The sequence below is a fragment of the Nelusetta ayraudi genome, unplaced genomic scaffold (genome assembly GCF_046127955.1).
Source record: "Nelusetta ayraudi isolate G7.1 ecotype Tasmania unplaced genomic scaffold, CSIRO-AGI_Nayr_v1 ptg000052l, whole genome shotgun sequence".
NCBI lineage: Eukaryota > Metazoa > Chordata > Actinopteri > Tetraodontiformes > Monacanthidae > Nelusetta > Nelusetta ayraudi.
The window spans coordinates 5,306,046-5,332,815 of record NW_027466102.1 but is presented as its reverse complement, the minus strand read 5'-3'; the positions used below and the strand labels follow the sequence as shown (position 1 = coordinate 5,332,815).

The 26,770-nt window shown below is 45.8% G+C and overlaps 1 protein-coding gene across 2 annotated transcripts in view; it reads left to right on the top strand.

Moving 5' to 3' along the window:
* The window catches only part of jag2b (jagged canonical Notch ligand 2b), a 52,732-nt gene extending 25,963 nt beyond the window's left edge, over positions 1 to 26,769 (top strand). The window contains exons 6-26 of one of the 2 annotated variants that reach the window (XM_076037519.1): positions 1,926 to 2,056; positions 5,250 to 5,369; positions 6,047 to 6,160; positions 7,220 to 7,333; positions 8,792 to 8,905; positions 9,343 to 9,389; positions 9,485 to 9,658; positions 13,379 to 13,541; positions 13,638 to 13,799; positions 14,641 to 14,754; positions 14,857 to 14,970; positions 15,731 to 15,844; positions 16,323 to 16,439; positions 16,926 to 16,953; positions 17,506 to 17,591; positions 20,766 to 20,879; positions 20,995 to 21,110; positions 21,339 to 21,599; positions 22,071 to 22,202; positions 23,365 to 23,515; positions 23,636 to 26,769. In XM_076037519.1, coding sequence (XP_075893634.1) covers positions 1,926 to 2,056; positions 5,250 to 5,369; positions 6,047 to 6,160; positions 7,220 to 7,333; positions 8,792 to 8,905; positions 9,343 to 9,389; positions 9,485 to 9,658; positions 13,379 to 13,541; positions 13,638 to 13,799; positions 14,641 to 14,754; positions 14,857 to 14,970; positions 15,731 to 15,844; positions 16,323 to 16,439; positions 16,926 to 16,953; positions 17,506 to 17,591; positions 20,766 to 20,879; positions 20,995 to 21,110; positions 21,339 to 21,599; positions 22,071 to 22,202; positions 23,365 to 23,515; positions 23,636 to 24,201 — 3,052 coding nt within the window. In that variant the 3' untranslated portion in view covers positions 24,202 to 26,769. The remainder of the gene's footprint in view (positions 1 to 1,925; positions 2,057 to 5,249; positions 5,370 to 6,046; positions 6,161 to 7,219; positions 7,334 to 8,791; positions 8,906 to 9,342; positions 9,390 to 9,484; positions 9,659 to 13,378; positions 13,542 to 13,637; positions 13,800 to 14,640; positions 14,755 to 14,856; positions 14,971 to 15,730; positions 15,845 to 16,322; positions 16,440 to 16,925; positions 16,954 to 17,505; positions 17,592 to 20,765; positions 20,880 to 20,994; positions 21,111 to 21,338; positions 21,600 to 22,070; positions 22,203 to 23,364; positions 23,516 to 23,635) is intronic. The other variant, XM_076037520.1, reaches the window with a different exon arrangement.
* The last annotated feature ends 1 nt before the right edge of the window (position 26,770 follows it).

The following is a 26,770-nucleotide window of genomic DNA, read 5'->3' as shown; positions in this document are numbered from 1 at the left end:
GTCTCCTTTCATTGCCATTATTTCATCACTTTTATTGGCTTCGCCCCGCTTGGCTCCGCCACGGGCTTTTCAGGTCGAACACAAAAGGCGATACGTGCCTGTTGCTACGCAGCTGCATTGAGGAGTTTTTTTTATTATTTTTTTTATTGGTTGTTGTCTGTTTTTTTTTTTTTTTCTTTGGTTGTTTGTTTTTTTTCAATCACGAGGCTTGTTCCGACATATTTGCCAGCGCCTCGCCTGCGTCCTAAGAATCACTTACGTAAGCTATCGAGCGTGACTTGTTTTTTTTTTTTCGCTTTGATAGCCCAACGCGCGTTCCAAACTCGCGCGGCCAACAGCCGCGAGGGGTTTCGCTTGCGATCCGGCTGCGGCGGCGGCGGTGAGGATTTAATTTGCCTGGTTTTCATGCCTCGGAGCGTTGGGGGGGGGGGAAGAAAAAGAAAAAAAAAAACTGAAGCCAAACTCTCCTCGCGAGCAGGTTTCTGTTTCTGCGCCGCCTTCACAAGCAGCCGCAATCCTCCGACTCCAACTACACAAACCCCCACGCCCCCTCCTTTCGCGCCCTTCCGCCTTCTCCCGAAGGCCTCGTCGCTCCCGGGGAGGCAGCGGTGCCGTCTGCAACGCACTCAAAATAGCAGGACAAGACAGCTGGCTGGCAGGACCCTCGGAATAGCCCCCCCCCCCCCCCCCCCCCCCCCCAGCCCAGGGCCAGCGCCGTCGGGAAGTCGCAGGCCTCCTTTTCGCACACAAACACGCCGCCGTCTCCAGCCGGGTGGGAGCACGGGAGCCGCTGGAAGTATTCTTAACCCCTCTTGCCCCCCGGAATGCCACCCGCCCTGCATAGATTAGTCAGCCAGAGAGTGTGTGTGGGGGGGGGGGGGGAGCGCGGGATAGGTTGATGAAAGAGCAGATGGGGGCGGCGCGAGGTGCGTTTCCACATTGGGACGTCTGGAGAGCTCTGCACGGCTCACCTTGGAATTCTTTGGAAGCGAAGGCCGACCGGCCGGACGTCTTGCGTGACCCTTGGCAAGCGGCCTTCCTGAGCAGCCGTCCTCAAAGAGCTCAGCGCTGAGCCTCAAAAGCAGAGGAAAGGTTTTTAGGAAGGCAGCAGCCACCCATTTGTGTACGAATGTCTGTGTGTGTGCATGGGTGAATGAGAGTCAGTTGCTGTAATGCGCTTTTGGGTGAGCGTGAAGGAACTGGAAAGCGCTATCCCAGTATTGTCCATTTACCATACAACAACTGGACGGTCACATTATTTTTGGAAATATTGGAGGAGAAGGTGTGGGAGCAGGTAGATTCAATATTTCAATATCATCTTACTTGGAGGTCTGTTTTACTGAAGCCCCAATTCCACTGGCCAAAAAACGTGGTCTTTTTTGGCAAATAATCTGCATTTGGTGGCGGTGGAATCTGCTCACCGAGCCGCGCTGTTCCGCAACAAAACGGGTCAAACAACCCGGCAATCGACCGTCACCAATCGCCACCACATCCGGCGACGCGTGAATACGAAAATAGTGTTTCGTTGCGCTTTTGCGATATTCTCATATATCGATATGTCTGAAAAACCAACTTCATGAGGTCGTCAAAACCTTTTAGCCATATTTGAGAGGTTTTTCGAAATTCAGCCGTTTACATTACAAGTTGTTTTTTGGTTGTTTTCTTTTGCCGATATTTAGGTTTCGCGCAATTCTAGGGCTAATGGAAACGCACCTAGACATAACTCATTTAAAACACACACGCACTAATAAAACAATACTCTGACACACTAGACAGACTACAGTGCAGGAGCACATTTCTGTAGCCATCACGCCCCTGTTGCTTGTTGTGTCTGTTGCTTGTTGTGTCTGCTGCTGTCGGGAACAACTGGGTTTCCGGCTCGGAGCCTGACGCCGGATGTTTGTGTCTCGTGCGTCACCTGACAGGTGCAGCTACGGCTGGCAGGGCCAGTTCTGCGACGACTGCATGGTCTACCCCGGCTGCGTGCACGGGACCTGCAAGGTCCCCTGGACGTGCAACTGCGAGAGGAACTGGGGAGGCCTGCTGTGCGACAAAGGTTTGTGTTGTTTTCTTTTCTTTCTTTTTTTTTCTGTCCCAGCTGCCTTCGATCTTCAAAGATAATGGATTTTTCTCTTTTTGGTGCTCATGTTTTAATGATGTTTCCTAAAGCTAGGGACGCATCAATACCACTTTTTTACAGAATGAGCGAGTAGAGTACAAGTACTTGCATTTCAATGCTCACCGATACAGATACCTAGTGCTTCATAAGGCCATTATACATTTTAGAGTTGCTTCGATTTTTTTTTCTTCTCCCCCATAGATGTCCTGTTATTAGCACATTCCTCAGCATGTCTTCCTAGAACGAGGCTACCATCACAAGTTTTACTGCAGTACAAACACAAACTTAATAAAATTATCATGTACATAGAAACACAACTGGTATCGGTGTCGTGGTATCGGCACAGATTTTACAAGTAGAGTGCTCAACCCCGGTGGCGGTACCGATACCCAAAATCGGTACCGATTAAAAATTAAACATACAAACGCTATACTTCTTTGCTCTGCTCACCAATCCTTCCACCCCCTCCTACTTCCTCCGAGAGCTCCTCTTCGCTCTTCCTCCAGGCCTCCAGCCTGCCACTCCCAACCTCGGCGTTGCGCGCACAAACGTGTGCCACATTTTACCCTTTTAAAAAGACAATGCCGTGGGGCAATTATTGAATCGGCCAAAGATAATCAATCAAACCATTTTTATTTTCAAAGCGCTAAATCGCGTCTTCGGGCGAGTTGAAATGCTTTGGAAAGAGAACCCGAGTGATCCCTCCAGGGCAGGCATGAAGCAGCGGCGGTGGTGTGAAGGAAGGCAAACCCTAATAAAAATGTCACATTAAAAAAAAGCTTTTCAGTTATGCAAGTTAATATTAATGATTTATCAATTGTAATTATAATGATCAATTATTATCATTTGGAAAAAGCAAACACAACATGGAAACTGGAAATGCTGTGGAACGACAAGGTGCCCAGCGTAATGAAAATAAGTGGCAATGCCAATTTAGGTTTTCATTTTCATACCTGAAGACACATTAAGCATTTTGAAGTAATGAGTTTTTGCTTTTTAAGCATTTTGTCTTCGATTCTTCAAAGTTGAATCGATCAGTCATTCTCTAAATCATAGGTAAAACCACCAGCATAAAACCAATTACGATTACGACTGGAATCAGACGTGGTTCCTGGTACTTTGCCGCTCGGTTGTTGCGTCGGGCCGGGTCTGCCCTTTGTGCGACGTACGTCCGCGTTCCCCGAGCGAGAGGACGGCAGCTGGCTACTTTTACTGGCGGAGAGATCCGAGTGGCGGCGGCGACACCCGATCCCCTCCCGCTCCTCCGTCACGAGGGCTCTTTGGGGGATGAGGACCAGGTCCTAGGATGTCCGGTGGAGACAGATCCTCTGCTCTTTTATTTATTTATTTATCAGCTTTTCGCTCGCCTTGGACGCGCGGGGGAGGGGTTGGTTCACATCGCAGGGGTCGAAAGTGTAGCGGTTGCATCTGTATGACGAATAGAATAGAATAAATCTTTATTGTCGACGAGGCTGGAAAATTATCTTTAACAATGTTAATAAATGATAGTTTATTGTTGACTTTTTTCTTTTTTTTTTTTTAATCTTTATTAGGATTGTGCAAGAGACCAAGTGTGCCACAATCTTCTCAAAGTCAAAAAGTCAAAGTCAATGTATCTTGTATTGTTTCCTATTGGAGAATTTCGTCTTGGATAAAAGGGCAGTGCTGCAGTACGATGAAAAAGCAAACCTATAACATAAGAAACCTAGAACACTCCGAGACGGATGGTAAATACAATGACAACAATGTGACCGATGTGCAAAATCAACACATGTGAAAACACATTTGACGTACACAACATGCACACAAATTAGCTCCACCTCGTTTGCCTCTTTCTTCTCTTTTCCTTCCTCCTGAGCTTCTCATTTCTGAATTGCCTTAATGGGAGTGGAGGTGCATTTACCTGATATAATGGGGGAAAAAATAGATATATAGATATAGATATACTGTAGATATAGATTTATGCCTCTCACAAAAACGACTTATGTTGAAATTTGAGACGTTTACGCTGGTTTTACGTCATAAAATAGGAACATTTAAATAGAAGCACGCACGGGTGAAATTCTTCATTTGAAGTTCATTTCTTAGAAAATGGTCGGGATTATCCGGGCACGTGTGAAGGCAGCGACCGGGAGCTCCTGCGGCGGAAAGCGCGAAGTCAGGTCCGCTGTGGCCGCGCGCTGTCACGTCGCTCGGCGCTAATGCAAAGCAGCATAGCGGCTGAGAAAACACTGTGCGCCTCCCTGTCAAAGCTGACAGCCGGCGCTCTGTACCGACCGACGGTTCCTACGAGCTTTCCTCGCGAAAGGCTCCCGGCGCCGGTCGAGATGAAACGGTGAAGCGGGCGCAGAGGGCCGTCTCGCAGGCGCGAACCACTTAGCGGCGTCTGACGCCGCAGATGTGACTGACAGTGAGAGTCTCCCCCCCCCCCCCCCCCCCCCCCCCGAGGTCTCAGATGTGGAGAATGGAGAAGTTAAACTTGGGGTTGCGCCAAGGAACATTTCCCTTTTGAGGCTAAATAGAACAAAAAATGAAAAAAAAAAAAAAATAGTGGTGATTTGGTCTGTAATACGAAAAAGTCAGTTAAATTTTCCGTTAGATACAAATACTAACTAGTTAGTGATGCTCCGATATCACTTTTTGCAGAACAAGTATTGGACTAGTATTTGCATTTCACTACACACCAATACCAAAAACTAGAAACTTGTAGAATTACTTGGATTTTTTTTTTTTTTTTTCATTTTTCCACAGATGTCCTGTTATTTGATTGACATTCTCAAGATTGTTTTTTTCTAGAACAAGAGGTGAATGTCACAATTTTCACTGCAGTACACACAAATTTAACAAAATTGACATTTATATACGTACCTGTATCGGTGTCGTAGTATCGGTACCGATACCTGATAATGGTATCTGTGTCGGTGCATCCCTAATATTGACAGTAGGCACTTGTTTTTCAGACAACAAAGTACTTTACACTCACTTCCAGGCCGTGTTTTATCCGTTTTCCCAGTGTGGATTTTGCATTTGTTTCGGACGATTCAAAAAGCATGTAATAAGTGGAGACTGTATCGTAAAGCATTTATCCTTGCTGCCTCTCCCTGAACTAATGAATTCCTCCTGCTTCCAGATCTGAACTACTGCGGCCGCCACCAGCCGTGCGTCAATGGTGGAACCTGCATGAACACGGAGCCCGACGAGTACCACTGTGCCTGTCCGCAGGGATACTCCGGCAAGACCTGCCACATTGGTGAGACAGCATTCTTCTTCTTCAGCGTTCTCGGTGCTCGAAAGTCTTTCATTTTTTCCGTTGCCCAGAATGGAGAAACTTCAAACTTCTTACTCAACGGACGGATAATCACTTTAGGCCCGTACCTGCCCTAAATATGCCGGAATTGGTTAATGCTGCCTCCCCCGACTTTAAATGTCAAATTCACAAAAGCCCCTCTGTCTGCATTTCATGGCTCTAAAGTGCTTTTCTGTTTTGGATTTTTTTGGTTTTACCATAAGAATTGACAATCTGTGTATCATTTTTTTCATTCATTTAATTCCCCAAAATAAAACCAAAGCCAATAATACAATATCTTAAATAAAATCCTAAATCCTAAATATAATAATAATAATATATAAAATCCCAATTTTTGTGCTCCGTTGGAAAATGGACAAAACTGAGAATGGCAGCGCAAAATCGGAACTCGGAAAAACAATTTGTTATCCAATTTTTCCGTCTCAGTTGTCCAAACAGACGTTGAAAAAAAGAACAGTCATGTTTTTTTTGTGGTTTTTTTTGTGTTTTTTTTTTAAAAACGAATGAACTGAGGCTGCATGGATTCTTGACCTTCCACGGTTGCCGTGCATTTAATTTAGAGATTGTTATGAAGAGAGATGATTAAAACTTGGGCGCCCTGGGGGCCTCTGCTTTGACAGTCGACCATGCGTGCGTTTCCAACCCGTGCGCCAACGGTGGGACCTGCCACGAGGTTCCTGGAGGGTTCGAGTGCCAGTGTCTGCCAGGCTGGGAGGGTCCGACTTGTGCCGACAGTGAGTCGCTTCACACCACGCTTGTCTTTTGCTGCAGCCGTCAGTCCGATGCCACCCGCACACTATGGTTTCAAAGGTGTGGCTTCACTGACTCCTTTCTGCACTCCATTATAAAAAGCTTGATGAAATAATTTACTGGAATGCTCGAAGAACCTTACTAGTGCAGGAAAATCAGCGAGGATGTGTGAACACATTATGGGATGGCTTTGACGGTTGTTGCCTTGAAGGTCTCGTTGAATAGGATTTTCCAGAATGAATATCAAGCAAAACTTAGTTTTGTGTGCTAAACCATGATGGAGTAGCCAAAGCATCATGGTTTATGTTTTTAGACTCCTTAAAACTACTTTTGGTGTGTTCACACAGAATTTTGCCCACTTGGAGTCACTCGTAATTAGACACTGGAAATGAATTTCTTTAAACACTAAAATGTTCTCACACTTGTTCAACGCATCTTGACTGAATTTCGTGCACTCATGATGATCACACAGCACTCCACATCATTATTGTTTGGATTATGATGGAGTCTGTGGAGATTCATTTATCCAGGTAGAAAGTTCTTCTAAGAAGGATTTCATTCCCATCTTCTCTGGCTTACACATTGGGCTGTCATGTGACCTCAGTCACGTGACCCTTATGGGTCTATGATAGGGGTGGGAATCTTTAAGTCCCTGATGATTCAATTCGATTCTGATTCAGACGGCTACGACGCAATTAATCGGGAATCGCAATTTATCACGATTAAAAAAAATATATATATTTATACATATATATATACATATACATATACATTTGTGAATTGATTCTTAATTGGCAGAGCTACTTCCTGTAGTGTAGACCAAACAGACCAAACTGATGAAGGTGTTTGGACGAACACCGAAACGCCTTCTGGTTTCTTTGTTCTTTACATCCAGTGTTTCAAAAATAAAATAAAATCCTCTTCAGAAGATGGTTACAATGGAGTTCAATGCAGAAATGAGTCAGTGAGCCTATGCACTTTTAAACACTAGTGTGCATCCTAAGATGGGCGCTACGGGAGCTCAGGCGTCTTTTCCTCCCCAGACCTGGACGAGTGCGCCTCCTCCCCCTGCGCCCAGGGTGGGACCTGCCTGGACCTGGAGGGCGGCTTCCAGTGCGTGTGCCCTCCTCAGTGGGAGGGAAAGACCTGCCAGATAGGTACGGCCTTCAGCTTTGGTGTTCGTGAGGGGGAGAGAAATGTTTTCTTTCCTGACTCCTGCTCGGTGTCCTCATTCAAACAAACAGCCCAGAGAGAGAGAGAGAGAGAGAGGCAGAGAGAGCTGGCTGGGCATTAAAAAAAGTTTTGTCAGACTCAAGGCCGCGGCGCGAGGTGTCATTATGCGGGACGCCGTGGCTGCTCAGCGGCTCTTCCTCTTCCCTCCGCCGTCGGTGCCTTAATGAGTCTGCGGCGGCGTGTGTGCGTGCGTGCGTCTATATCCGGCTGTTTATTTGTCGCTCCTTTTGTCGTTTCCGTCCCGAGCCGGGCGGACGTGACCGGCGCGAAGCTGGGTAATGGATTGCAAGCGGTAAACATGCAGCAGGGAGGGGAAGGGAGGAGGAGGGGGGGCAGGGGCGGAGTTCTCTGTCGGAAAGAGATCCTAAGAGTTCGGTGTCGCCTTACCGAGCTCACGTCTCGGCTTACAGGCGGCCACCGGCCTTCTGTCTTACCTGGAGATTGCGTGGGTGTGCGCGGAGGGTTCGGGTTTCACAGAGAAGAGGACAGGTGTGCGTGTGTGAGAGAGATAGAGAGGGGGGGGGGGGAGAGCGCGCTGCGGGATTATTCCAGTGTGGTTGAGAGGCTGCGTTTTCCTTCGTTGCGAGCGTTTGACACCATTATTTGAGACTCGGTATGAACTTTTTTCTTTTTTTTTTAATTGCTCTTTATTGAACCAGATTAAAAAAAGACATTGAAGTCGAGACCTCTTTCGCAAGGGCGACCTGGCCAAGAAAGGCAGCGACACACGTCGAGCTAGACGAGACAGCCAGACGACAACAAACATGAGAAAAAAAAACAAAGTGCAGGAGCAAGTTTTCACAGTAACAGTTTGAGTACATAAGCGCACAGCACACAACTTTGTCGGGGCGGCAGCGACGGCAGCCCGGGGGGGGGGGGCATACAACAATGTAGAAAGAAAACTACACTTTATACACAACAAGCAGTGAGATGAATTTGAAGGCCCTCAGAGTGCAGTGGTGCACATCGTAAATGAAGTGCAGGCTCAACTCAATGGCAACCTGTGCAATGTGGCGCTATCAGGAATAAGGGCTAACAAAAAAATAAAATAATAATAATAATAATAATGTTGCACATGATTTGGCTTTTGGACAGATGTTGCAAAACTGCATTTATTGATCCAGTAAAGTGAACCAGGCTAAAACCAATGTCCACTTCCTGCTCAACACCCCCCCCCCCCCTCCCAAACGAAAGCAACAAAGCGACTGCAGTCATTACAAATCGACAGGTTCTGATCAACGTTTTCCAGGCCGGCCGCGCGTTCAAGAACCGCACGCGGCGCGCCGGCCTGCAAGTGTTTGAAGCTGTGAAGGCCGATCCTGTGCTTGGTTCCAGCGGACTGACGCTCTCAGTCTCCCTCTGCATGCTGCCCTTTTTTCCAGATGCGAACGAGTGCGCGAAAAAGCCCTGCGTGAACGCTCGTGCGTGCAAAAACTTGATTGGTGGATATCACTGCAGCTGTGTCCGGGGATGGGCCGGACGGAACTGTGAACGCAGTCAGTATCCCTTCCCCAAAAAAACGGCCTCCTCCTCTTCTTCCTCCTCCTCCTCCTCCTCCTCCTCCGGCCTCCTCTCACTCCCGGTGGCACGCCAACATCGGTGCACTTTTAGCTTCACTGACTTTTTCCTACATGTGGTAACCCGTTGTTTTTTTTTGTTTTGTTTTGTTTTTTCCACTCTCTCACCTTGGCTGAGATGAAGCTGCGGCACTCCGCCGTCGTGACTCGACTTGCATGAAGCGTTCCGGGTTCGAGCCACCGTTAGCTTGGCCCTCGCTTCTCTTTTTTTCCCAGCCTTAATCCGAGCACACACGCCCCCCCCGCCCCCCCCTGCGTAGACTGCACCTCACCATGGATAGAATCGCTTCGGAATTATTCTCTATGCGTGTCCAAAAAGACGACGATTGAAACTAACCCAATCTTGTCGTCCTCAGACCTCAAACGCTGCCACGGCCAGTGCAAGAACGGAGCCACGTGCAAGGTTGGGATGCCGCCAATCGAAATCCCACCGACTTAGCCAACCGCTGCAGCCGCAGTCTCCCGCTGACTCGTCGCGTGGCTGTTTTCTCTCCGCAGGAGGGCCCGCGGGGCTCCCACTGCCTGTGCCCCGAGGGCTTCGTCGGCACGCACTGCGAGATCCAGAGGAACAAGTGCGCCAGCGGACCCTGCCGGAACGGCGGCCAGTGTCACACGGTGTTGGACGGCTTCGTGTGTCAGTGCCCGCCAGAGTTTGCGGGGCAGCTGTGCGAGGTGAGCTGGTTTTTGTTTTTGTTTTTTCACGGTCGACGCTTGACGCGATGCTCGAAATTGTGTTATCGGGGGGGGCGGGGGGATGGTATCGGCTTCGATAGCTGCGTTTCAAAATAAAAGCGATATTTCTAAAATTTCGACAAAGTACACTTGTGATTTGCAGGTGTTTTCCATTGAATGGTGTGAAGCGCTTAAGCTGCAATTCTCGTAAAATCCCGTCCCGCGGGACGTTCCACACAACGTGCGATTTTCACTTGAAGTGAACTGGTCACGTGACCACCGTACGTCGCGTCCAGCAACGTGTAAATGCGAAAAAAGTGCTTCCATGATCGATACGTCGGAAAAACAACCTCATGAGAGCGTAAAAACCATCTTGCGATGTTTGAGAGGATTTTTGAAGTTTCGGTGTTTCCATTACCCGTTTTTTATTGTGATATTTTAGGTTTTGCGCAATTCTAAGGGTAATGTAAACTCAACTAATGACTCGATTGTACTGTAGTGTGCGATTGTTCGCAGCTTTGACAAGCACCTTGCTGAAGTCTCAGGTCATTTTTCTTCATTACTTTGTACAGCTCTAGAGATGCATTTGGAAAGCAAAGTTCTTGTTTTCACTCGGGTATTGCTGAAGTTGGCTCTGCCCTCTTCTGGGTGAGCAGGTGGATTCTCCAAGTGTGACCCCATGTAATTGGTATCCATTATAACAGGAAATGAAGACCTTTGGTGCAACCTAGTCTAAGGGTCAAATGCCCAAACATAAACCCACCAGCCACTTTACCGTGTCCAACGTTCAGTTGCTCGTTAATGCAAATATCTAATGATCTGCCAACCACCAACTGAAAGCATTTGGCCTTGTGAGGCGTGGTGAAAGCGACTTGCTAAAGTTTCACAGTGAGCATCGTAATGGATTTCAGCCACAGCGCTCGCATCTCTAGGTTTTACAGAGAAGGCTTCCGCTTTGACACTTGTACAGAGGGAATGTCCTTGTTGAAGCATCCCAGAAGCTCAACCTTGCACTAGATCCACACACTGGCCACTTTATTAGGAACCAGGTGCCGGTGAGGCGCACCTTAATGAGCGGCCGGTGCGTGTCTCATCTTGAGGCTGGGCCGTCACGGTTTAGCGCGCATCGGAGGACGTTCCCCGTCACGCGATCTCGAAGGGCTCTCGTCCAGCGAAATTCCTTTCGCCTGAAAGGAATTTTGACTTCAGGGAATGCAAACAAACAAACAACAGTCCGGAGCAGCGTGGGAGGAGCGGGAACGCCGCAGTGAATCTGCATCTTTTCGCCGCGAACCGCAGTCCTCTGGATTCATTATTGGGGCACAGAGTTCCGAGCGGGTCTCCGCAGCCAATGTAGGTTAGTTGTGAGGAAACCGACACTGCGCCGCATCTCTCGGGCCCTGAATGGAGGACATTGCTGGTCAGGAGCCAGTCCGCTTTTAGATTCTACTCTATAAATACGAGCGTCGCTCGATGAGGTGACGCTGGACCTCTGCCTGCATACCTCCAGAGCTCCACCTTTATGCCTGCGAGGGCACGGCGTGCTCGCTGGCCGCGCACGATGTTTGTCAAACTGCAGCATTGCTGTGATTGTTGCCCGGTTTCCCGAGAAGATCTTCGAATCAAAAGGGGTGGAACTGGGCCATTTGCAGGTCAGCACAGCACAGCAAGTTTTGTATGTTTAATAGCCCCCATATGTTCTGACTAAATCAAGCTTGTCGGCTTATCATATTATATTTTCCCTCATCACATTCTCAACCGCTGTGTTTTTCCAACGTTCACTTATTGGCACTCTGATCTGCTTTTGAGAGCCTCAAGTAACGAGAGAAAAAAAACAATCTCACTGCTGGTTTATTTGTAATGGTCATCCAAAAAAACTGAGTTCGCCAAGACGCTGGTGAACAAAAATTAGAACGGCCCGCATGAAAATGCCAAACTCCTGATCCGCGGCTGATGTTGATGAAGTCGTGTGACGCCGGGAGCTCCGTGACGGCCGCTGAAGGGGACGCCAGGGTGCTGCAACAGTCGAAGATTAAAAATTCCGTCTGCGTTTTCCATAGATTGGGTACTTACATACGGTGATTTCCACACTGTCCACGTGACAGCTGAGAAGTGAGCACAAAGGTTCCAAATCCCGAAATTCACTAACTTCACCCAAAATCAGAAGACTACATCCCGTTTGGGAAATTTAAATTAAAAACAAAACAAAACACATCAACATAAATAATTCTGAAATTTCAAATAAATCAAAAATCGGAATATTTTTTAACGGACCGTCAGCCTGTCGCGGTAACGTGCGAGAGGATTGATGGCCTCACTTGCCCTTGGACACTGTTCATTATCAGTATAAAGCAAAATGCGACACTTGTGCCGAAGATTTAGCGGAAGATCTAACTTGATTTGGAGGACAATCATGTTTTGAATCGCCAGCAAAATGGAAAATCAAAGTTTTGTGCTGTGATGGCCGTGCAAAAAATTGGTTATAAAACATCTGGTATTGAAAAAAGGTATTGGACAAAATTGGTACTGTATAAGTACTCCCCTTGATGAGCTTAGTGGGAAGGTTTCTTTGTCCGCTCCACCTTTCAGACTTGTTCCGTGAAGCCCAGACTAAGCCACTCTCCTGCGTGGGCTGGAGGTTCGAGCGTCGACGGTTGTCGGCAAGAGCGTTTTTGTTTTTTCTGCGATCTTCCAGAGATTCGCGAACGATTGCGACGTCAAAATCCTGCCAGCGTCGCTGTGTCATAAGGCGTCATCGTTCCTCATCCGCTACTTCCTGTCTCAGTCCATTGATACAAAGTCAGCTAAAATAATGTACACACACTTTCGAAAAAGAAAAACCTGCATGAATATTCAATTTGTACGACATTGAAAGAAATTGAAAACCACATGTGCAGCAATCCCATTGGACTCTTTGGCCAACGTTACCCAAGCAGTAGTTCACATCAATGTCTGCAGGCCAATGCAATGGAATTCCAATTCCAATGCTTGGAATTAGGGATGTTTACAATTAATCGATAATTGATTAATTGTCGATTAAGAATTTAATCGACTAAATGACATCAGTCACAATAAAAAAAAAATTTAAATTACACTGGGTTTTTTGTTAAATGGCGTGGTGTATACCTGTATACCGAGAACAAGTTACTTTTAAACAACTGAAATGTGACCCATTAGAAGTCAGCTTAGTCAGAGGATAAGTGTTTCGGGTGTTTTTGTGTTCTGTTATGTAAAAAATTGGTCACATTGGATCCTCAACATTATTTAAGGGTTAAATATTGTGTTCCTTGGACATTTTCCATTGTGAAATTTAGGTTCTCAGGTTCTAGGTTCTCCCTACCTGTAATTCTAGAGGCCAAAGGGAACTTGTGTTAATCTTGCGATGAAATGAATTTATGCAGGTTTTTCTTTTCCTCGTGTGTGTACACATTATTTTGGCTGACTCCTTAGTACTGACGCCTTTTAACTTTGGTATGTGTTGTTATTGTTGGTGTTTCGCGTTGTTTCGCACAAGCTTCAGCTTCCAACTGAACTGTAACTGAACCGCAAAGCCGACACACAGAAAAGCAGGAAGCGGTGAGAAGATGCTGAAATGTTCCACAGGGGATTTATTTTTTTTTATTTATTTTTTTTAAACTGGCTCCAACCTACTCAAACTGATCCATTTGATCTGTAATTATCGCCACTCCTCTAAATCCTCTCTCCTCCCTGCAATCTCAGATCTCCAGCTGGTCGCCCTCGGACACTTGCGAGCCGAACCCCTGCGAGAACGGGGCCACGTGCCACGGCATGGAACACGACTTCTACTGCGCCTGCCCCGAAGGCTACAAGGGCAAGACGTGCGAAAGGCTCCGAGTGGACTGCAAAGCCACACCATGCCAAGGTGATTTTTTATTCGGAATAATACACTAGCACTGAGCAAACACACACATTATAGAGTGGTGATTGCTTAAAGTTGCTTTGTTGTTCTGTCTTGCAGTGATCGACAGCTGCACGATCGCGGTGGCAAGCAACGACTCGGCGGAAGTGCGCCACATCTCCTCCAACGTCTGCGGTCCTAGGGGGCGCTGTGTCAGCCTGCCGGACGGCAACTTCAGCTGCGCGTGCGACCCGGGCTTCAGCGGCGTCTACTGTCACGAAAGTACGCATGGATCGAGCCTGTCGCTTCCGTCATGGTCTTTAAGATGAAATAGAAACGGCTGAAACAGAGTTTTATTTTTTTGTGTTAGTGACCCTTTGGAAATTTGTTTTTCACAGTGTTGTTGGAAAATGGAATCTTACTTAGACTACTTTGAGTTTTTTTGTTTTTTGGGGGGGGAGTTTTTGGATTTTGAAATTTCAAATTTCAAATCTTTTTCTGATTTTATGGTATAATAGCAGTTGTAGACTTCACTGACAATGCAGAGGTCACCAGTCAATCTTAAAATCCAGTTAATCTTTCGGCTCGTTGAAAGAAAAGATTATTTTTACATACTTTTGTTCATGTGATAACTATAACTGCCACATATTTAATATTTAATTATGGTATGAAATATCTAAAATTGCAATTTATGATCTAAAGTCTTGCGGTGGGGAGGTTGGTCTTAAATGTTATCTTGATAATCTACTGGTAAAATCTTGGTATGGCTGCATATACACAAGCAATAGAGTTAATATATATGTGTATATGTATATTTTTTTCTTGTTATAGTCAACAAGAAAAGAAATACCCAAACTAAGTTGGTGTACTTGCCCTGAATGAGTCAACGGGTTATTATCTCTCCCTGAGACATCCAGCCCTGACCTGGCAGTGTGGGTTGTGGGTGACTGGACTCAAAGAAAGCATTCAGTGATTCATAATGTGATATATAACAAATAATAAAGTTGTCCACCAACGCATCATTTCTCCAGTTCCCCCAGACAAGCACGTTGTGACTTTGTGCACGTCTCATTTACTCAGTCACTCAAACTCTGCATTGATCCCCACTTTGTCCCCACTAAAGACATCAATGACTGCGCCAGCGACCCCTGCGGCAACGGAGGGACCTGCATCGACGGACTCAACTCCTACCAGTGCATCTGTCCCGACGGCTGGGAGGGCCGACTGTGCCACATCAGTGAGTTCCTGCTCCTCGTCCTCAGAACCCAGCAGAGCCGCCTCCTCACCGGCCCTCGCTCCTGAACCGGGCTTCTGTCTTTAACCTGCCCTCCTCCCTCAGACGTGGACGAGTGCGAACACAACCCCTGCAAGAACGGCGGCCGCTGCATCGACCTGGTCAACGACTTCTACTGCGAGTGCGCCGACAACTGGAAGGGCAAGACCTGCCACTCCCGTGAGTTGTGGCAGCCATTAGCTTAGCACTAAACTTGTCGAAACGGTTGAGAATGTACATCAAAATTTTGGAAAGTAATCAAAATCTAATCAAATCTAATTAGTTACATTACTTTGATAAAGTAACTGGAATTTGAATTGAGTAACTTGTAATTGTAACCCGTTACATTCATAGAGTAATGTTCCCAACACTGCGCTTGCAGTAGCTCTCGGGGAACCAGGGGGCGACGTCGGCGTCATTTCAGGACCTCCATATAATAGCAGAATGTTTTTTCCCGTTTGACAGACATGAGAGGAAACAAAGTACAAATACTTTGTTACCGTACTTGAGTAGATTTTCCAGGCACTTTACTTGAGTATTTATTTTTCTGAGGTTTTACTTTTGCTCCCTGCATTTGATGCAGATGTCTGTACGTTGAAATTCTGTCATTGAAAAACATGCCTGTCACTTTTGCGTTTAAAAGATACAAATTCTGTCAAAAGTAATGTGGTGTTGTTGCTTGAAGTGGAAATATTTGAACTGCTTTTCAACAGAAAAGCGGATCAAATTACATTTATATGTTTAAATAGATGATTCTGACTATTTCGGCTTTGGGATCACTCTGTTCAGTTCAGTTCTGATTATTCTGTCACAACTTTTTCATTTTTGCTAAAATGATCAATGAATGTTTTGTATTTTAGACTATTCCTTTTACACGAGTATCCTTACTTTTACTCTAGTACTGAAAGTGAATACTTTTGCTACCTCTGGCCCCCGCTAGGCGAGAGCCAGTGTGACGCCAACACCTGCAGTAACGGAGGCACCTGCTACGACCACGGCGACGCCTTCCGCTGTGCCTGCCCACCAGGGTGGGGAGGAAACACCTGCAACACGGGTGAGGCCTTGGTTTTTACTTCAGCTGGTGCTAACACAATGAAGTATGTAGATATTCATGGTCATCTATTTTGTTGGCTGTTCGATTCATGTAGACAAAAAACAGAGAAGAACGGGCTTGAGACTGGTTTTCTTGTTCTTTTATATTTCTTTTGTTTACTTGTCAACCTTTTATTTATCATTATTTATCATTTGTTTGTTTGGTTTTGTTCTGATTTCACTGTAGATAAAGATTTATAATAATGATGTTATACGAAAATATACCAACATAAAATCACCAACAAATGAGCTCAGAAATGACAAATATTTTCACATTCGGCTTCCGGAGCCCAACCTCACTTTTGTCCCATTGCAAATATTCGAATGGTCAAACAAAGTGGTTATTTCAGTTTTAACCAGGAAGCTAAAACTCGAGTTTCATTTAAAATAACTAATTCTGCGATGCTGCTCCATCTCCATCCTTCTTCTCCATCCTAAAGCCAAGAACAGCACCTGTGCCTCCAATCCTTGTTCCAATGGCGGGACCTGCGTGGGGGGAGGAGACACCTTCACCTGCATCTGCAAAGAGGGCTGGGAGGGCCCCACCTGCGGACAGAGTCAGTTCACCCGCTTATTCAGTGTAACTTCTAATGGCCAGTGAATGTGTGTTGCAGTGCTACAGTAGGGTCCAGTGGTGACTCTTAACTCGTGACTTGTTAACTGAAAAATCATTAGTTCTGCAGTTTATCAATAAGCAACCTCACGGCAGCGACCTTTCTCTGATTTCCAAACGGTTTGAGGAGGAGAGGATGACCTCTGTTTAAGTGTGACAAGCAAGTAAATACATTGAGCTAACAAAGAAATTAGAATATTTGAACTGCTTGATTTTCAACTTGTGACATACATACATACATACATACAGCATATATATGTACGTATGAATATATATATATATATATACTGATACTCATAACTCGGAAGTGCTTCTTCCTCAGCCTAAACAATACATGTGTATTTATGACAATGATGCCAAACAATGACAAGTGTGGCTCATTACCAACTGAACACCAAAACATCTCTGGTCTTGTTTTTCTCTCCAACAGACGTCAACGACTGCAACCCTCACCCCTGGTATGTTGGCATTTCTACACCCCCACACACCCCACACGCTTTGCGTGGCGAGTTCAAACCTTGCCGTCCTCCTCCCGCCTCCCTGATCCTCACACTTCACACAGAACTTGGAGGCTGGAGGGGGTGATGGGCCTCTTAAAGAAGAAAAAAAAGCGGTGGAAGTTGCCCTTAAATCAAGCCTCAAAGGGGGAATTTCTTAAGGGGAAGGGGGTTTGGATGTTGAATGGCATGAGGGAGGGGTTGGGGAGTGGCGTGGGAGGGGGTCCATTCTTTGTATGCAACCTGGGCAGGCGGGGAGGAAAAGGGCCTTAGGGGGCAGGGACTGAAGAAGAGGCACGGTGAGGAGAGGGAAGGACTGGACACGGCAATTAGCATCTGAAAGGTGAAGGCTTGTATTGATGAGTTGAATCGAGCCCCTGTGACCCCCACCGCCACACACACACACACTAAGCACCGTGTGCTTTGTTGCAGGTGGGAGGGACGCCTCTGCCATGCAGGCCTTGTCTTATTTTTATAATTGTTTGTTTTTTCTTCACCCCTGTCCTCTCCCAGTTACAACGGCGGGATCTGCGTGGACGGGGTCAACTGGTTTCGCTGCGAGTGCGCACCTGGCTTCGCCGGACCTGACTGCAGAATCAGTGAGTGCCGTGGCCGCGACACCCACTGCTTGTTTTTTTTTGTAACAGCAGAATAGAATGAATCCCAATCGTACCACCGGGGATAGGAAGTCACACAGTTACAATGTGAATGTATGTATATGTACGTGTGTGTGTATGTATGTATATGTATGTACGTGTGTGCGCATGTACAGTATGTGCATATATATACATATATGTATGTGTATATATACATACATATACACGTGTATGTCTGTGTATATATATATATATATATACATATATACACACACATATATACATATATACACACACATATATATACATATATACACACACACATATATATATATATATATATATATATATATATATATATATATATATATATATATATATATATATATACACATATATATACACATATATATACATATATATGTGTATATATATGTATATATGTTTTTATATATCCATATTTATTAGAGCTGTCAGTTGATTAAAAAAATTAATCCGATTAATCGCATGGTTTTCCATAGTTAACTCACGATTAATCGCAAATTAATCGCATATTTTTTTATCTGCTCTAAATCTACCGTAAACTGATATTTTTCCCTTTTTTTTAAATAATCATATCAACATGGGAGTAGGCAAATACTTGCTTTCTGCAAATGCAGCATGTTTATTCGTGTTGGAGCAATGACAAGTACTACTAACAAAACAAAAGATGCACAGGTTTGTGTCATTCAGTTGTGTGTGTGTGTATTTGTTTAATCTCTCTCGCACTCTGATACAATGTACTGACAAATATAACATACAAATATGATCGAATTTGTCATTCGGTTTTTATTTTGAAATTAGTTTATTTTGAAAATTCACCAGATCTTCTTCTTGTTGTTGTTTTTTTTTGTTTTTTTTGTAGCGACTTCCTCTACTATTGACGAGGATCGCTCGCGCACAAAATAGAGCAGACGCCGAAACGACAACTGCATGGCGCGAACCGCCGGCTTGTCTAGTGTGAACCACCACATTGATTAACGTGGGCGCCGAATGGAAGCGCTCGGCGGCGCTTCGCTTCCACGTCCTGTGAACTGACGTTAAATGCATGGCGCGATCCGCGAGGGGAGCCGCGCGCCTGTTCGCGTCTGGTGTGAACGACTACATTGATTAACATGGGCGCCGAATGGAAGAGCTCGTTACAGTAAATGCATATCACTGGCAGGGTTTTGAAGTGGAACTTTCCATTTACAATTGACGCCTTAACCATGTTAGTCTACGCTCAGTGTCTTTTTCTTTTTTTGTTGTGTTTACAAGCTGGCTGCAAGCGTGTGACTGTGTGCTGAGTCAATTCATTTCCTGTTTCCACAATCTACGGAGCGGCCAAAGGTTCAAAAAGCACCGTTGTGCGTTAATCCCTTAATATTTATATATATATACATATATGTGTCTATATAGGTGTGCATGTGCATGTCTAAATTCACTTTTGCAAGTGAACCGAGACCTACGTTCAGCAGGGCCAGACTAATTTATTTGCCCATTGGACCAAATTTTCAATAGAACAGAACAGACCTACTTTATTGATTCCAAATTGGGAAGCGGCAACAATCTGCAGACATCAAAACAAACTTCTGATCCGAACCCAAACTGCGACAGCGTGAAAGCGCCTCTTCTCGTACGGGGTTCCGACACAAACACGCGACTGCCTGGGGCTTGCAGCACCAGTGCGGTCCGACGACGACGACAACAACAACAGGCGTCAACACAATAGCGGGAAGCGATGGACAAGGAGCGAGAGGCTTGGCCGCTCATTGACACCTACATGGGAAACCGCAGCTCCGCCCTCTCCCCTTTTTTCTCTCCGTCCTTCAGCCCCTCGGGGGTCAGAGGTCATCCCTCCTCCACACTCTGGCAGCCGCACAGGGCACACACAGGGGAGGCCGATCGCCCAGTGACCCAGAAATTCTCCCCCGCCTCCCCTCCTTTGTTTTGGCCGGATAGCGTTCGCCTTTCCCGTGTCGGGCCCTACTATTTTTTTTAGGGAATTCTCGTCCGAACTGTGTTGATGTGGGATCAGGATGACAAAAGGGTCCGTGGTCCTGGTGTTCTGGGTTTACGAGTGGCGTGTCGCCCATTAGGATTTTTTTCAGTAGCAAACGGGAAAGAAAGAAGCAATTAAATTGTTTCCGCTTAAATGTAATAAATCAAACTATTTCGCTTTATTTAACTTTGATTTGTGTTTTTTTTTTTTCATCCTCCAGTGAGAGGCTGTTTTTCAAGTGAGACTGATGTTGTTTTTCTTTCGCTCTTAACATGCCTCTGCGATAAACTATTCCTAATGAGCAAAGGAACTTTAAGCAATCATTTCGTCATGTTTTTACTTATTTTATTATTGAGTTTATTTGTCACATGAACAAAGCTCGTGGGTTCTCATTCTAGTGGCTGCAAGCTTGATGCAACCTATCATCCGAGTTGGAATTGCGGCAAAGGGACATGCTAGAATCAATTATGTTTAGTTATGCTTTGTAAAAACACATTTAGGAAAGTGTTTGTGAGGCATCTGTGAGCAATAATCTCATTGGATTTAGCCTTCGCAGAGCCATAGGCTTCTTCTTCATGTTTAGAACTGAGACCATTCAAGGTGCTCGACGCCTGCGGAGATCCCACTCGCTGCCATTCAGCTTGAATGGATGTATATTGCAGCTAATAATATCAAGCACCCTTGAAGGTCTCATATTGTCATTAATCAGCTAAGCTAGCGTCTATCCAAAAATGTTCTGTTGAGAAGACAAGGCGTTTAGCCCTCTGTTTACAGCCTCTCTCAGAAACGCTCGGTTTTGGCTTCTGAAATGAAAGAAGTGAGAAGGAGAAGTGAGGCATTGTTGGACCTTCCACGCGTTTGTCAGGGTTTTTGAAGCAACATCTGACTCGTGTCGGTGTTGCTCACTTTGGAGGGCTACCAATGCCCTTTGTGATGTCAGCAAAGGGCTGATTTCCAGAGCTGTGTGGGTTTATTTTTTATTTCGACTTGTCATTTCTCGGAGGTTTTGCTGCAAGTCAAGAGTTCTTTTAACAGGCAAAATGACAACGGGACCTTGAAGATAACGTTCGTCGTCAGAAGTCACATGTTACCTGCACGATAAAGCAGCGTCTGGTGTTCCATTGACCTCCGAGACTTTTTATTTTTCCTCCCCACAGACATCAACGAGTGCCAGTCGTCACCCTGTGCCTACGGCGCCACCTGCGTGGACGAGATCAACGGTTTCCGCTGCGTCTGTCCGACCGGCCGAACGGGGGCGCGATGCCAAGAGTGTAATTGTCGCCTTTGATTTTGTATATCGGTAGTCACCGGAGATAAGACCGCTTTTGACGGTGGCATTTCCGCGGCACGTCTGAAGCTGAGCTGCTCCCTTTTGTCTGTTTTTAGTCGTCGGCGTCGGAAAGACTTGCCACTATTCCGGGCTTCAGTTTCCCCACGGCAGCCGCTGGGAAGAGGAGTGCAACAGCTGCCGCTGCACCGACGGCAAAGTGGAGTGCACAAAGGTAAAACAAGCCGTCTAAAAGTAGTGCCGCCGCATTCCTGCGGCTCCTCACTTTCAAGCGCGGCCGCGTGGCGGAGCTCCGGCCCGGGCCGAAATTTAGAAACGGCAAATATTTCGGTGGCCTTGCGACCGCTCGCTTCCCCCGTTTTGCTTCCGGGAATCTTGGAAAAAGTGACTTTTCGCGGCGCGAAATGCGTTTAAGACGGGTTGGATGCTCCTCCGCTTCCAGGTGGTGTGCGGCCGTCGTCCCTGCCGGCTCCGCCCACCGGGACGGGACCAGAGGTGGCAGTCCTGCCCGGCCGGCAAGGCGTGCCTGGAGCACAACTACCTGCCGTGTTTCTCCCCGCCCTGCGACGACTCGGGGGTGTGCGCCATGGCCGGACCCTCGCCTCGGCAAACCACCGCCACCAAGTGCCAGCCCAACAGCGGCCACCTGGACAACAGCTGCGGCCGCGTGACGCTCGTCTTCAACAGGGACAAAGTGCCACCGGTGAGGCTTCGTCTTCACCTCCAAAGTCCAGGGTGGGAAATTTCTAAAGAAGCTCACCTGACAGCGTAATTTCCTTGTATGGGGCACTGTCAGGTGAGCTTCCTTAAAAATAAAATACGGTGGTGCCAGATGACGGCGAGACTAGAAGCAAGACCAGGGCAAACTTTTTGATTTTTGAATCAAGCCAAATATTCAAGGTTTCTCTATTTGTACCCGACAGGTAAATTTGATGTGCAACACACAGGAAACTCAGCAGTCCCAATCGGTGTACAGCATCGTAGTTCAGAGTCTTCCAATAGAATGACATACAATACAATAACATCAGTAATGGCATCCCTTCAAGTTCTCACTATCAACTAGAATCTTCATCTCGTGGTTTTACCATCCAGCCTTCCGATTGGCTAAGGGTCCAAAGCTGCTTCCTGCACTGCTCCCGGGGTTCTTTCAATCGTGTTTCTCCCCCCTGTGCAGGGAACCACGGTGGAGAACATCTGTTTTGAGCTGAGGTATCTCAACGACACGCGCGGCCTGGCCAAGGACCACGCGCTCCTCCTGCTCTGCGACCTCTCCCACTCCAACCCGGACGCTGTGGATGTGGCAATTGTAAGTTTGAAGGTCCACGAACCGAGGCGAGACAACTGGTTCCACTGACGCGGCGTATTTTTGGTTTCATCATGAGTCCTTTCACAAAGAATGCAGCGATAAGAATTAATTTTTTTCCCTTTTGGCTTAATGCAAAAATGTCATGTTGCACGGAAACAAACTCATTTGCATGGAACGACATGGAGTAACCCTGTCTCTCACCGCTCTGTTGTTGACCAACGATGGGAAGGCAATCAAATGACGGACAAACGAGTTAATGCGAGTTAATCCAAAGCATTAACTGGGCTATCAGGACAGTGAGGTACATGTTTTCAATGCAGTAGAGTTGGTAATAAGACGACAGTGGCGCAGCAGTGTTGACCACTACTGCTCATATAATACCTAAACTATGATGTGTACTATGTCTTTGTTCAAAAAGAAAGACAACAAAAAAATTGTACGCTTCATCTCCACAAAAAATGGAAAACCTTTAGTAAATATATTCGTTCTTGCTAAAATGCAAGTGCATGACGACTTGAGTGTTTCAATCTCCTCGACAGGAAGCAAATGTGGAAACTGTCTTTCCCATTTCCCAGTTTATCTGTCTTGTCGTGACTTGTACGCAGAGGTGGGAAGTAACAAAGTACAAATATTTGTCACTGTACTTGAGTAGATTTTTCAGATATCTGTAATTTACTTGAGTATTTCGTTTTCTGCTGACTTTTTACTTTTACTTCCTACATTTGTACACAAATATCTGTACAATCTACGAGACCTTACACTGGAAAAAACACGTTTGTTACTTTTTGTGTTTAAAAAATACAAATTATTAAGTATTATTATTAAGTATTTCAGTTATTATTTATGATAGTTGTTGCTTGAAGTGGAGCTACTTGAACTCTGCTGTTGTGTACTTCCAAACAAAGGTGGACAATATTTTAAAGGGAACCCATGTTATTGTTTACTTTTTACTTAAGTACATTTCAGAACCTGTACATTTTTCTTCTGCTAAAGTAAAGGAGTCGAATTAGTACTTTTATCACATTATTTTTTTTTCACACAAATATCCATACTTTCACTACAGAATATATTTGCCACCTCTGCTTGTTCGCACCTCCTAATTCGAGAATTCCTGAATTCCTGATTATTCGTCTCCCTTCTTCTTTTTGTTGTTGGCTTTCAGTCTTTTCACCCGGAAGACTTACCCGACCACCGCCTGATTCAGGAAGCGGCGAGTGCCATTGTGGGCTCCCTGTCCAAGAGGCACAACAGCAGCGTCATGCTGGCCGTCATCGAGGTCAAAGTGGAGACGCAGCTCACGCCTCCCTCAGTGGGTGAGTGGCGCTAACAAAAAAGGGCGTCCCGCAAGGCTGCGCCCTCGGCCCCGTGGGGTTCCGCCCGCTCTGGTTTCTCACCGACCCCCCGCCCTTTTTCTCCCCCCCCCCTCCTTGCAGATTATCTGGTGCCTCTGCTCTGCGCCCTCGTCTGCCTGCTCGCCCTCACCTGCGTGGCAGTGTGCGCGTGGTGGACGCGCAAGCGGAGAAAAGAGCGCGAGAGGGGCGCGCGCTCGCCGTCCCGCGATAACGTCAACAACCAGTGGGAGCCGCTGCGCCTCGTCGTGGGCCAGGCCGCGCCGGCGGCGACCCAGCAGCAGCAGCAGCAGCTGAAAGAAAGCAACAGGGAGGCGGAGCAGGAGCGCAGAAAGCTCATGGGCCCCTCCTGTCGGACGTGTGACGATGAGGAGGAGGAGGAGGAAGGAGAGTTTGAGCTGGAGGAAGAGGAGGAGGAGGAGGAGTGTTGCGGAGGGGAGACGGGGAAGATCCCCAAGTACTGTAAGACTGCGGGGCAGCCCGGTGGTGGCGGCGGCGGCGGCATGGGGGTGATCTGCACCCTGCGCAGCTCCAGCTCCCCCCTCAAAGCGCCCCACCGGACGGCCGACTACAGCCCCAAAGACAACCGCTGGAAAAATGTCAGCGCCGCCTTGACGGGTCGCAAAGACCTCAGAGACCACTGTATATAAGAAGAAATTTCCCAAAACGACCACGGACTCGCAGCTTTGGACGCGAGCGAAGCTGCGAGGCAGCGACAAAAATGTTTTTTTTTTGTTTTTTTTTCTCGTTTTTTTTTTGTTTTTTTTTTTTTCGTTTTTTCGGACTACTTTTGAGAGGAAGAACTCACGAGGCTTCGCGGTTTAAAGGAGCCCGTCTTTGCTTTTTTTTTTTTCTTCAAGTTTTTCGTCACTGTCACCTGAGGCGTTTTTTTGGTTTGTCCGTTCGTTTTTTTCGTTGCGTTTCAGGAGGCTAAAGCACAGTGAACATCCTAGTTTTTTTCTACCTTTTCAGTTTTGCTTAATTTCCTTTGGTTGTGTACAGAAAATCGAGCTGACGTGCGACGGTTCACGTAACAGGAGGCGAAAGAGGCTCTCTCCGCTTTATTTTTGTTTGCTTATGGGACGTCGAAAGAAACCATGCATCACCAATATGGAAACGACCTGTCATAGAGACTTTTTATTTTATTTTATTTCATTTTTTCAGTTTTGTTGACAGAGGATTTTTTTTTTTTTTTTTTTTTTTTTTTTTGATGATGATGACGATGATGACGCTGGACTTTCAGTGGGTTCCTGAGTCTGGGGAGGGCGGGCACGAAAGATTCCCAAGGGGGAACGGACTGCTGCGGCCACGGTGGCTCTCTGGCTCCGCCCACCAGCCCAGCTGCGGCCATCACGGGCCAGCCTTACCAAAAACACTCGGCCTGGAGGGGAGGAGCGGGGCGGAAACCCCAGTGCCTAATACGTGGCCTTGCATTGTGTTTGTTTTCTCCTGTTTGCCAGTTTGTCTTGGCTGAAAGCTCCGTTCAAAGTTGTTGTTCTCGGTCGGTTTTCGTTTCGTTTTCCCTTCTCTCCGTTGTTGTTGGTTTGTTTGTTTGTTTGTTTGTTTTCTCGCAGTATTTGAGTTGGTAGCAAGTGCCTTTCGCAGAGCCGCGCCGGGGGCTCCAAGTCGCGCTGCCCACTTTGACCTCCTTGTTCTGAAATCTCAAAGGGATCTTAGTGTATATTTGAATTTCACAGCAACACCATCCAAGGTATTTGATCAGAACAGAAATGAATACTCTGTACATATGTGTAAATACTAAAGGAGTCGCTGTGTATATTTGAAATAAGTAACTTAAAGACAAGTCACACTTTTATTATTATTACTATTATTATTATTATTATTATTATTATTATGAGTAATATTATTTTTATTTTTTTTTTACAATGCCATTCCTTTTATTTATGCCAGTCAAATTAGGCGCGTTTTATCACACTTCTGTCCAGAGTCCCACAGTCGAGAATCTTTACAATGAGGTGACACCGATGAAGGAATTTCTGAAGGGTTTATACATGGTTTGCAAGGAGAATACGTCTTTTGTTTGTGAGGATTTGTCCAGGCTGGTGGTCCAACAAATGAGCTCATAAGTTTTAGTTTTTTTTTTACGCCCTGTAGATGCAGTCCAAATCCAGTTTCTTTCCAGTGCACTTACTTTGTTTTCCTGAACTCGCTGCACCGTCGTGCAAATGATTTTGTCATTATTTAATAACAAAATTTTATTTTTTTTTTTCAATCCGTAAGTAATACTAAAGGAAAATAATGTTTTTTTTTTCTCCCAGTTAACCTATTTAATCGAATGACAGTTTGAGTTAAATCCAGATTTTGTTAAAACAAGATATGTATATGTTTTTTTTTGTTTGTTTTTTTTGTTTTTTTTGCAGGGAGTGTTGCGTAGCTGCTAATGTATAGCCTTAAAATTCTCCAAACCATTTCTAAACCCGTCACAAACCCCTTTTGTTGCAGGTGCCTTAATGTAATGAGTAACGCATCGTTTGTGTATTCTGTGGTCAACTTTTTACTTTGTCGCTTTGTTTTCTCTATTAAGGAAAGTAACTCCTTCACATATTGTGTGGTGTACAGTGGCATGTTTTATTCGCCGGGGTAAAGTGCTCTCCTCGTCTCACTTTGCTATCATGGAGATTTGTGACATCAAACACTCGTTGGAGGATTGGGCGGGGAGGGGGAATAAAAAAAAAAAAAAAGAACAAAAAAAAAATAAAAAGAACAAAACTAGAGCAGCGGTCCAGCACGGCTCTACTAGAGTGATGTGGTTGTCTTTAGGTCAGAAGTGGAACTCTCGCTTTAGCTTCACGTTTGGTTGAAAGGCTTTAATGAAGGGAGCAATATTTGCAGATGCAGCTATATTTTTTTTTTTGTTTTTTTTTGTTACCACACAGATGTGTTTTAATTTTCCTACTTGGTTCACAACGACCTTTGTTTTGTTCTTTTGTTCTTTTTCATATCATGTTCGCGTCTCGAAAATGCCACCGTATCTTCTGTAAATGGGACAGCAAAATAAAAGAATAAAAAAAAAAAGATGCATCACCGCTGGTGTTACAAGCTGAATATGCATATTGTATACATTTTGCTCTACAAGGGTTGGAAAAAGCGCTAATTTTATACAAAGTGGCTAAAAGAATTCCATTATTGGAGTGGATGTTTCACTGTTCTCAATAATCTTCCCAGTTATTTATTAAAGCGGTTTTGACAAATCTTTAT